The sequence below is a fragment of the Mirounga angustirostris genome, unplaced genomic scaffold (genome assembly GCF_029215605.1).
Source record: "Mirounga angustirostris isolate CCGP_5_RB_7025 unplaced genomic scaffold, mMirAng1.0.hap1 SCAF_11, whole genome shotgun sequence".
NCBI classification, from domain to species: Eukaryota; Metazoa; Chordata; class Mammalia; order Carnivora; family Phocidae; genus Mirounga; species Mirounga angustirostris.
The window spans coordinates 40,253,420-40,265,895 of NW_026991719.1; the positions used below are offsets into that span (position 1 = coordinate 40,253,420).

A 12,476-nucleotide genomic window follows, 5' to 3' on the forward strand; every position below is an offset into this window, starting at 1 on the left:
TCAAGGGGAGAGGCTTATATAGGGCACAATTCATTGGGGTCACCTGGGATGTGCCCGATACAAGTGCTGATAATAGGACAAGAAGAGAAGGAAGTAATGTGAGCAAGTAGCATTCACAGATACCACAGTGAAATGAGCTTTGTATTTGGTGTCAGAAGTCAGTTTCATCTCGTCACTTGTGGTTATCTTTGACCATTCACTACATCTCATTTGTAAAAATCTGTTAGCTAATAACTTATGTCACAGGATTTGGTGAGCTATGGAGGTATTTTTATTTATTTTTATTTATATTTTTTAAAGATTTTATTTATTTGACAGAAAGAAGACACAGCGAGAGAGGGAACACAAGCAGGGGGAGTGGGAGAGGGAGAAGCAGGCTTGCCGCAGAGCAGGGAGCCCAATGTGGGACTCGATCCCAGGACCCTGGGATCATGACCTGAGCCGAAGGCAGATGCTTAACTGACTGAGCCACCCAGGCACCCCCTGAGGTATTTTTATTTTTATAAAAAAATCATATACAGATATTAAAATCACAGGATACCCATTCTCAACATGCAAAATACATTCTCAAAACCAAAGACAAAGCTGAAAAGGAAAATGGATGGGAAGACAGAATCAAATATACACAGGATTACTTTAAACAATTTATTGATAGTTTCTGGAGACTATGCTCAAAACATTTAAAAATCAATTTCCCAACACCCAAATGATAATTTGCTTAATAATTTGGTATATTTCCTTCCTAGCTTTTTGTTCTACCTACCTACATACACACACCTAAAATAGATATAAATATAACACAAATATATATGTGCATACAATTTTACTCATCATAAAGTTGCCATTTTTCTACCACCCAGAATCACTGATACAATGGTGCCTATCCTTCCTATTTTTTTTTTACAATGAACCATATGGTATATTGTTTTATAATCCGTTTTTTCACTTAACAGATTACCACAAACATTTCCCCAAATTCTCTGATGTACAATTTTCCACTCGTGGGTAAGAATTCTGGGTAAAAAACTGATCACATTTATTACATGCTTCTGGAATTATGCTTTTGTACCATTTATTATATTAAAGGAACATTAAATAATACCTGAAGACTTTCTGACATTCTTGACATTTATAAGGTTACTCCCCAGGATGAAGTGATACATAATGAGGTATAACGAATAGTGACATTCTCTCACTCTCAAGTATCTTAATAGGTTTTATCTCCTGTATGACTTCTCTGATGTTTAATGAGAGTCGACTTCCCACTGAAGGCTTTTCCACAGTCCCTGCATTCATAGGGTTTTTCTCCCGTATGAGTTCTGTGATGTACAATGAGAGTGGATTTCACACTAAAGGCTTTCCCACATTCACTGCATTTGTAGGGTTTTTCCCCTGTGTGGATTCTCTGATGTTTAATGAGAGTTGACTTCCTACTGAATGCTTTCCCACAGTTACTGCATTCATAGGGCCTTTCCCCTGTATGAATTCTCTGATGTTTTATCAGTGGTGACTTCTCGCTGAAGGCTTTCCCACACTCATTGCATTTATAGGGTTTCTCTCCTGTGTGAGTTCTGTGATGTACAATAAGGGTTGACTTTTCACCAAACGCTTTTCCACATCTTCTGCATTCATAAGGCTTCTCTCCTGTATGAGTTCTATGATGGACAGAGAGGTGTGATTTCCCACTGAAAGTCTTCCCACATATGCTGCATTCATAAGGCTTCTCCCCTGTATGAATTCTCTGATGAACAGAGAGGTGTGACTTTCCCCTGAAGCTTTTCCCACATTTACTGCACTCATAAAGTTTCTCTTTTGTGTGAGATCTCTGGTGTTTAATGGGGTTGGCTTTCTCATCAAAGGGTTTCCCATGTTTATTACACTCAGGTTTCTCACCGTTATGAGTCCTTTGATGCATAAGGCTGGACTTACCAAAGTGGACTCCTTCATAAAATGCTTGCCTAATGTGTGTTTTCTCATGTCTAATAAGGTGATATGAACTCTTAAAGGCTTTTGCACATTCACCACATACAAATGGTTTCTCTGCTGTGTGAGTTCGCTTGTGTTTAATCAGAGTTGACTTCTGGATAAAGGTTTTTCCACATTCGCTGCATTCATAGGGCTTCTCCCCTGTGTGAGTTCTCTGGTGAGCAATGAGGGTTGACTTCTGGCTGAAGGCTTTTGTACATTCAAAGCATTCATAAGGCTTCTCTCCTGTGTGAGTTCTCTGATGTACTACAAGGTTTGCTTTCTGGATGAACACTTTCCCACATTCAGAACACTCATAGAGTTTCTCCCTAGTTTGAATTCTTTGAGTTTTATTAAGTGCTTGCTTCTGGTGGAGGGCTCTTCCACGTTGATTGGGCTCAAAAAATTTCTCTGCAGGTTGAGCATTATTGAGATTAGAATGGAAGCATAATTTCCAATGTGCGTGACATTCATCATCTTTCTTTCTTACATAGCTTCTATTTTGACAAAGAAAGTTTAAATTATGTTTTGAACACCTTCCCCAGGAATAATATTTAGGGAGTCTTTGTCTTATAGAAACAAAGTCTGTGTTTGGATAAATGATTTTTCTGAAGCTTGTGAATTCTTGGCCGCTTTGATCCTTCTGTGTTTCCTTGTCTACTAATGCAGTTTGCCACAGAAGTTGGTTTTGGCTTTCCTTGTGGTTGTCTATCTGGTCATCAACTTGCCAGAATTCTATAAAAAATTGCAAAGAACTCATCAAACTTGTAAACATTTCTACTATAATGTTATGGGATAATATTAGTTCATAAACATCTTGCTGTGAACTCCTATCAGTAGGACTTGAGCTGATGTGGATGGGCTCCCTCCATGCCTCACTAGCACCACCTCCTCTGACTGTAAACACAAAGAAATGCTGGCCCATATTTAACAAAAGTAATTTAATACATAGTCAAGCTCAAAACCAAGAAATGTATTAGGTGTCAAAAGTGAAGTGGAAATTTAAAGTGATGGGGTGAACAGAAACTGAAGTTTGAGGATTTGCAGTGAAATCCAGACCACAGGGCAAAAATGTTCAGGAAACTGGTATGTAATTCCCACTTACAGCTGGAATCACAAGGGGCTTCCATGTTTGTTAGTGGGGAGCTAAAAAGACTCCCCACTGGTCAAGGAAACTGGAAAGAAAGATATAATATATAAGAAAGCAAAGGCCTAGTAATGTAACTCAATCTGAAAATATCATAGTTTTAGTAAAGAGCCCACAAGCTGAAAAATTAACATAAAAATTGGTCCTATTATTCGTAGGTTCCTAGGAGTGGCAAACGCTAAAAGATATATTCTTATGTTTTTACAGCTTAGGACTCACAGAACTTCTATGGAAAACCAATTCTCACTGAAGAGTTCACAGTAAAATAATTTAAACCTCACAAGGAAATGAACCATCTTGAGAGTTAATCAGCAGATACATTTAAAGATACCCCATTCCTAGAACTGCAGCTAACAGAAAAATCTAGACTTTAAAATTTCAAATATTCAAAGAAAGAGAGTAAGAGCTATATTATGGGGTAAAAAAGGGAACATTTGAAAAAAGAAACATATAAATAGAAAATATAGATATTATTAAAACTCTAAATAGGTTGAACAGCAGACTAGTCACAGATAAAGACAGATTTAATGAATCAGATGACAGACCTTAGGAAGTCACCCAGAATGTAACATAAAGAGCTAACAAAATGGAAATAGGGTAAGACAAAGAGAAAAATGTAAGTTCCACCATAGGTTTAATAGAAAATCCAAATGGAAAGAATAGAGAGAAAGGGACAGAGGCAATATGCCAAGAAAAGGATTCATAGAGCAGCCCTGAGACTGCCATACTTAGAAAGGCTAGCCTGCAAGGTTGGGCCCTGGCTGACATCTGGGAATTTGGAGTGCAGGAATGTCTCCACTATTTCCTAACTGATAAGGCTGCTTGTACAAACAATGTGATTTATGCTGAACATTTCCTTTCCTTCTGTGAGTCTGGAATTTTGGTATGTGCTAGGCAGAGCCACCGAGGGTACTGAGTTTCCAAGGGGCTTCCCTGGGCACACATGTTGTTGCATTTTCTCTGTTGGGAGAAGTGTGCCCTGTGTGACCCGAGAGCATAAGGAATCCTGTACATGGATTCGTCCAGACTCTGCTAGTGTCTTTTCCCCTTGTGATCTAGTAGACTATCCTTACTACCCTGCTTTAATAAATCGTAGCTATAGATACAACTCTATGTAGAGTCCCATGAGTCCTTCTCGAAAATCTCTAAATATGGTAGTGGTCTTAGGGACCCCTGAGCTAGGCAGTATTTGAAGAGACAATGACTGATAGTTTTCTAGATGGAAGAAAGGTACACATCCTACCACCGAATGTCCAGAGTCCTGAGTGTGGTAAATAAAAGCGAAACTGAACCTGGACATAGTTTAGGGGAACCACAAGACTTTTAAGTCAGAAAGTTAAGTATGGAAAGCTACCATAGAGAAATTTTTTAAATCACCTACAAAGAAACAATTAGATCAACATCAGACTTCATCAGCAATAAAAGAAGCCAAAAGATTAACCAGTGTATTCGTAGTCCTGAGAGAAGCTTGATGTTATCTTAGAACTCTATCCCCAGATAAATTATCACAAAGAAAGGTGACATATAAAAGTGGTTTTGGACAAGAAAAGGCAAGAAATTTATCACACACAAAGCCTGGCTAACAACAATGCTTGATATCTGAATATTTCAGGAGGAAAATAACCAAAGGGAAAAAGTCAGGGGGAGGGGTGTAAAAATGCAATAAGGGCAGGAAGAAAGAGGTAAAGAGGGGCACCTGGGTGGCTCAGTAGGTTGGGTATCTGACTCCTAATTTTGGCTCGGGTCATGTGGAGCCCCGTATAGGGCTCCGCACTCAGCATGGAGTCTGCTTGAGATTCTCTCCCTCTCCCTCTGCCCCTACCCCTGCTCGCTCTCTTGCTCTCTCTAAAATAAAGTCTTTAAAAAAAAAAAGGTAAAGAAAAAGCAGGATATATAGACAATACAAGAAAAGAAGAAATACTAACATAGTAATAGCACAATAAATATATATTAACCCCATTAGTTAAAGGTCAATCATATTTTTATTTATTTATTTATTTATTTATTTATTTATTTATTTATTTATTTATTTATTTGACAGAGAGAGACACAGCGAGAGAGGGAACACAAGCAGGGGGAGTGGGAGAGGGAGAAGCAGGCTCCCCGCAGAGCAGGGAGCCCGATGCGGGACTCGATCCCAGGACCCTGGGATCATGACCTGAGCCGAAAGCAGTCGCTTAACCAACTGAGCCACCCAGGTGCCCCAAAGGTCAATCATATTAAATTGTATTTTTCAAAATCAGCTTTATGTTTTCCAAAGATAATTAGAGCAAAATGAGAGAGAAATGTTGAAAATAAAATTATGGGAAGAGATGTACCTGGTACTTAACAACCAAAACACAGGTGGTAAAACAATGCTTATGTTATATAAAACTGAATGATCTTGATGCCAAAAGCAAGTAAGAACAGAATATGAGAATATTACAAAGCAATTTCACTTAAGTAGAGGCAGAACTCTTTTTTTTAAAGATTTTATTTGTAACACGGGGCTCAAACCTACAACCCTGAGATCAAGAGTCACATGCTCCACTGACTGGGTCAGCCAGGCGCCCCAAACAGATCCAGAATTCTTAAATATACAAGGCAAACTGATTCTATGGATGGGAGAGAAGAAAGGTAAACAACATCCAGTAATGTTAAAAATGTACATACCTTACTATGTATTACACTTGTAGTTTCACCACAGAGAAAATTCTGCAAGTGTGGGCCAGGATACATGTACAAGAATGGCAATAAATATAAACAATGAAATTTCCCAGTAATGGAAGTAAGGATCGATGGACTGCAATACTCAGATGCTAGAATGCTATACCAGAGTTAAAATGAATGAACTAAATGTAATGTATCAGCAGAGGTGAAGCTCAAAGGGCAACAATGAATACAGAAAGAAAGTTTTAGAAAAAACCTTACAGTTCAAGCCCAGTAATCTGGTAAATTTACAAAAGGAACACTATATGATTACAGATACAAATCTATGTACTGCAAGTATAAAAACATCGATTAGAAGGATAGTCACCAAATTCATGATACTGTTTGCCTGGGGAGTGAATGAGAGGAACAGGCCTCAGGAAAGGAAAAGAGGCCTTGACCTTTATTTGTAAACCTCTATTTCTTTTATTAAAGAAAACACCACCAGCAAGTATCAAAATATTGACATTTGCTACTTCTGGGAGGTAAGTACCCAGGTATTAGTTACAATGATGATTTTCTGTACTTTTCTGTAGTTTTAAGAGAAATGCCCTAAGGCAGGACTTCTGGAAAGACAGTGAGGATCTCAGTAAATCTCCCCCACGAAAGCAATGAAAATACTGGCAAAATTATCAATATCTATCCTTTCAAGACTTTGGAAATCAACCAAAGGCATACAAGGGATCAAGAAGCATTTACTCAAGAAGAACCAGTGAGAACAGCCAAATCTGTAGTGTTTCACTTGGTGCTACTCACCTCTTCTCCCCCTACCCCAAGCCACCGGCTCCCCAACTCTGGCCCATAAGCAGTGAAAACTGGCAGCCTCCCAGCAGCCTGAGGGGCTGACGTGTTTGGGGCCTCCATCAAAAGCCCCATCCTCACTTGTTGACCTAACTTGGAGCTCCGCTCTAAGAAAGAAAGGACACAATATGGGAACTCAAACCCACACGAAGAAATAAAGAGCACCAGTAAAGGTAGTAGGCAGGCAAGTGCTAACACAGCAAGCCACGCGCCTGGCTCAAGTCTGGGAATTCAGCTTTTGGAACGTTCCCTATGTTGATAAGACTATTTTGCCGGCCTGGGGCACTGAACGCCTGTTCTCTTCTGGGAGCCTAGATGCCTGACCATTAGAGGCTGATGATTTTTTGGCCTGAGGCGCCTATTTTTACTGGGTCAACTTGGAACGTTCCACAAAGTGAAAAGGGCTTTTTAAAACACCGTGCTGGCCACTTGACTTGAAATGTAGCCGTCCAGCTCTGCAGCATCTTGGCTCTGCACGAGAACGGAGCAACCATCCCTGTGGGGATTTATCTCCTACCCCAGGGCGCAGCAATACGGGTGAAAATGATCCCACATCAGGGCACACGGAGAAAAGTCAGACAGCATGAGATAAAGGGGAGGAGGGGGTTAAGCTTACAGACAGAAGAAAAAAATTGATACCAGGTATCAATAATCAGAATAGATTCAGAGTTCTCAAAAGGAACTGAAAATCAGAAGACAATGGCGCAATGCCTTCAAAAGTCTAAGGGAAAGAAATGTCCATCCTAGAACTCTACCCCAAGCTCAAGTCTCCATCTAGGACAAGGATAACAAACACGTGTAGATATTTAAAAAAATCTCAAAAAATTTACCTCCCATGGACCTACATTCTTTCTTAGTTAGGTACTGGAAGAATGTGCTGCAATGAAATATGGAAGAAGTCATGGCATAAAGCAAATGGGGACTCCAACAATGCAGAAAGTAGCGGGAATCCCCTGAGTAATGGTGAAGGATGTGAGGATGGCAGAGGCACGAGCAGGAATGAGGATAATCCACCCAGAAGGGAGAGGGTCAGATGGCTCCAGACAAACTCAGGGGAAGAACACTGATGGAACCCCTGATAGTTCTGGAAGCATTCAGAGTCACTCTAGACAGCTGGATATGGAGTATTAAAGTTGAACTGGTGGTAAGTACAGAGAGAAAGAAGCAAATAAAAGAAACAAAACAATTATTAACCAAAGGAAACAAAAAGTTATACAGGAAAGCTAAATGAACTGTGTCCAGTGTTTACACAGTCAATGTCGTAAGCAACAGTACTGTCGGAAACCAAATTTGTGGTATAACCATATCGGGAACATTGGGGAACCAGAAGTCTGTGTGTGTGAGTATGTGTGTGAGTGGCAGGGGCAGTGAGGTGAGCAATCTTCCGTAGCAGAAAATTTTACATAATTATTTGAAGACACAGTAAATTATAAAGAACAGTGATACAAAAAACACCTGCCTATCCACCACTTGTTAAAAAAACAAATTATCATGGGGCGCCTGGCTGGCTCCATTGGTAGAGTATGCGACTCTTGATCTCAGGGTCATGAGTTCAAGCCCCATGTTGGGTGTGGAGCCTACTTAAAAAACAAAAAAAAAAACCCAAATTATTGTTCCCTTTGAAGTTGATGTGCCCATTTCATTTTCTTTCTTCTTAGATAATCACTATCCTGAATTTTATGTTTATATGCCTTTGACTTTCTTTATAGTTTTACCACACTTATTTTATTCTTTAAACCTTGGCCAAGATTTACTTTGATAAAATCAAACCTATTTTTCTTTTCATCAAGAGAATCCTGCCTTAAGTCAGTAAATTTGAAATCTCAAACGAAACATAATTGTCTAGAAAAATGACCAGAACTGACAGAAGATGTACAAAACATGAATAAATCAGTAATTATTTTAAAAATTATAAACTTCACTCTGTAATCAAAAGTCTTGCCCTAAAAAAGGGCATCCTATCCAGATATTTTTGTAGATGATTGATACCACCTCATAAGAACAGGTATACTTTAGTCAATACAGTTTCAGAAACTAGAAAAAGAAGGGCAAGTACCCGGTCTGTTTTATGTAGCCAGTATAACCGTGTCTACGAGAGTAAGAGGCCGGCGCAAGGCCAGGAAATCTAACTCATCTCTAAACATTAATGCAAAACTCTTAAACTTGAGTAGACTGACTTCAATGAATTAAAAAAAAATGCTTCACAATGAAGTAGAGTTTAAGCACAGGAATGCAAGAACAGTTCAATTTTATATATATATATGTGTGTGTGTGTGTGTATAATATTTATTATTTATTTATTTATTTATTTGAGAGAGAGACACACAGCGAGAGAGGGAACAGAAGCAGGGGGAGTGGGAGAGGGAGAAGCAGGCTTCCCGCGGAGCAGGGAGCCCAATGTGGGGCTCGATCCCAGGACCCTGGGATCATGACCTGAGCCCAAGGCAGACGCTTAACGACTGAGCCACCCAGGCGCCCCACAGTTCAATTATCTATTATATTAATATGTATTAATATAATCCACCACATTAACAGATTAAGGAGAAAAAAATCATCTTCTCAATAGATGCAGAAAATAAGCATTTGAGAAAATATAACATCAATTCTTGATTTTTTAAAAGATTTTATTTATTTGAGAGAGAGAGAGAGCAAGCGAGCGAGTGCACGAGCAGGAGAGGAGCAGAGGGGGAGGGACAAGCAGACTCTGCACTGAGCACAGAGCCTGATTTGGGGCTTGATCCCATGACCCTGAGATCATGACCTGAGCTGAAATCAAGAGTTGGATGCTCAACCAACTGAGCCGTCCAGGTGCCCCTTACGATTTTTAAGAAAGTCTTAGCAAACTAGGAATATAAAAGAAGCTTTTGATGAAAGGGAGCTTTCAACATACCCCAGCAAATATACTTAATGGTGAGTTGGAGGAGCTCTGTCATCTCTCTGTGCCTCAGTTTTCTCATCTATAAAATGAGGATACCAACCAGCCTACTTGATAGGGTTGTTCAGAGGATTAAGTATGTACAAAGCATCCAGAACATAGCAAACACTCAGATACTCCCTATCATTATATTACTATCACTGTCCCCACTATTTTCATTAAAATCAGAAACAAACAGGGAATTCACTATCACTACCTCTATTAAACACTATACTACAGGCCCTGACTAATATAGGAAAAAGAAAGAAAATGTGCAATTGGGGTTTTTTTTTAAGTTCTAATTTAAATCATAGTTAACATGTAGTGTAATATTGGTTTCAGGAGTAGAATTTAGTGATTCATCACTTACACATAACACCCAGTGCTCATCCCAACCAGTACCCTCCTTAATGCCCATCACCCATTTAGCCCATCCCCCTTCCCACCTCCCCTCCAGCAACTCTCAGTTTGCTCTCTATAGTTAAGAGTCTCTTAAGGTTTGCCTTCGTCTCTTTTCTTTCCCTTCCCCTATGTTCATCTGTTTTGTTTCTTAAGTTCCACATACGAGTGAGATCATATGGTATTTGTCTTTTTCTGACTGACTTGTTTCACTTAGCATAATACCCTCTTGCTCCATCCATGTCATTGCAAACGGCAAGATTTCATCAAGATTTGATGGCTAATATTCCATCATACACACACACACACACACACCACCTCTTCTTTATCCATTCATCAGTCAATGGGAAAATGTATAATTGGAAAGGAAAAGACAAAATTGTTTTTATGAAGAGAACTGTTTACACAGAAGACTCAAGAGAATCTAAAAACTATTAAGAAAAGCATCTAGAAAGGTTTCTGTTCACAAGTTGAATATATAAACATCACTAGCATTCTCATGCACTAGTATTTACCAATTGGAAAATGTAATAGGAAAAAAAGATCTCAATCACAATTGCTATAATAACTAAGAGATATCTAGGAATAAATCTAACAAAAGATATGCAAGCACTTCCTGAAGACAAATTCAAAACACTACTGAATGGCAGAAAAGAGAAGCTGAGTTAAGAGTTCGCTGACAGGAAAACTCAATAGTGTCAAGGTGCCCATCCCCAACCTACTCCCAGCTCGTCTCCAAACACAGTGCAATTGCATGAGGGATCCCAAACAGGGTTTTCCATAGACCTTGAGAAACCAATCCTAAAATTCCTATATGAATGACCAAGGAGTCAAAGGTCATAAGGGGGAGTCATCCGACGAGCTATTACCAACATCAGCAACGGTAAGAATGGCGCAGCAGCTGACATTTACGTGCCGTTCACTAAGTGTCAGGCGGTTTTAAGGGCTTTATATTTTTTAACTCATTTGAATAATGATAGTGGCAGAGGGACAAACAGACCAATGGAACAAAAGAGAAAGCCTCGGCATAGACCCACGCATCTGGGCAACTTGACCTCTGACTGACCTGGTGTCACCTACCATCGTGGAAAGAGTTCCAGACATGGCATGGTATGAGTGGGTGTCCACGTGGGGAAAAAAGGTGAACCAAGAGCTCCTTCCTCACGAGTTACATAAAAACAAATTCCAGGCAGATTGTAAGAAAGTAAAAAAGAAAAAAAAAAAAAAGCAAAATTTTCAAGTGTTGGGAGAATATTATGTGATAACATCTTTATGACCTCAACCAGAAAAAAATTACTTCAATTTACACAAAAAGCACCAACTAGCGAGAAACTGATAAATGTGATTACATTACAATCAAAACTTCTACTCGAAAAACACCTCAGTAGCCCAAACTAAGATACTGACTACACACAAAATTGGAATCTAGAATATATGAAGAAGCCATTTAAATCAATACAAAAAAGATAAACACCCCATCAAAAACACGAAGGACATGAACAGGCAAGCCACAGAGGAGGAAATCCAAAGAGTCAATACCATATGAAACGATAAATACCTTTACTAGAATGGGAAATGGAAATTACAGTAAGACACCAATTCACACTTACCAGATTAGTAAAATGGAAAGAGTGTGCCCATGTTACAATTTCACAGAGAGACAGAAAAAAACACTGCCATCAGTGCAGAAAGTTCTACTAGGCGGCCCTGATCTAAATCACACCCTGTCTGTACTATCAGTTTGGCCGCATAATGTTACAGAGCTTTGCATTTTAACATCGATCGATGCTTCCTGTTCCAAACCTCAAGTTGCAGATATTTCAGGAAGCTCTATCTGCCCATCCAGCTGCTACCCATACTCTTAGGGAATTGGTTTAACACGATATTAAAACCCAAGTAAAGCAAGCTGACTATAGTTAATAATAATACTGTATTATATATTTGAAAGCTGCTAAGAGAGTAAATCTTAAAAGTTCTTATCACAGAAAAAAAAAGCGCACTTTTTGTTTCAAAGGCTAGTAATACAATCCTATCAAGTGCTTCTCCAGTCCAGAGACCCTTGCAGGACTTAAAAGGAGCAGGTCAAAACCATTTATGTCCCTCATAAAACCACCATGTCCCTCAGCACTAACATATACCTTAAAAGTCTAAGAGGTTAAGGTCGAATAAGCTGAGGAAGAAGACTGCTTCCGGGAGAGCTGTGGGAAAACCGTAGTATCTTCTCTCTCCAACAACAGGGGTGGGAGGAGTATGGTCATCTGACCCCTAATCTAGTAAGGACTTCAAGGAGACAACTTGCTTGATATATGTCTGCTAGAGTTTGGGGGACACAGAGGACTTGGCACCTAATCTGCACCTAGAAAAACCACAGGTGCCGGGTGGGCTGAGGTAGTCTGTGGCAGCAAAGAGGTTGCATAGGGGGTGAAGAGATCAAGATGCCAGGGACACACACACACACACACTACAAGGCAGATGTGGCCCTCCTAGATGTGAACAGGCAGGTTACTCTGGACAGGGGGCTTCCTGCTAGCATCAAGGTGACCTCAGCAAAGAGAGACTGGA

At 39.6% G+C, this 12,476-nt stretch overlaps 1 protein-coding gene across 7 annotated transcripts in view; it reads right to left on the reverse strand.

The window, feature by feature from the left end:
* Nucleotides 1–631: 631 nt before the first annotated feature.
* The window catches only part of ZNF674 (zinc finger protein 674), a 30,263-nt gene continuing 18,418 nt past the window's right edge, over nucleotides 632–12,476 (reverse strand). For all 7 annotated transcript variants that reach the window (XM_064573967.1, XM_064573966.1, XM_064573964.1 and 4 more), the window contains one exon: nucleotides 632–2,700. In XM_064573967.1, coding sequence (XP_064430037.1) covers nucleotides 1,208–2,700 — 1,493 coding nt within the window. In that variant the 3' untranslated portion in view covers nucleotides 632–1,207. The remainder of the gene's footprint in view (nucleotides 2,701–12,476) is intronic.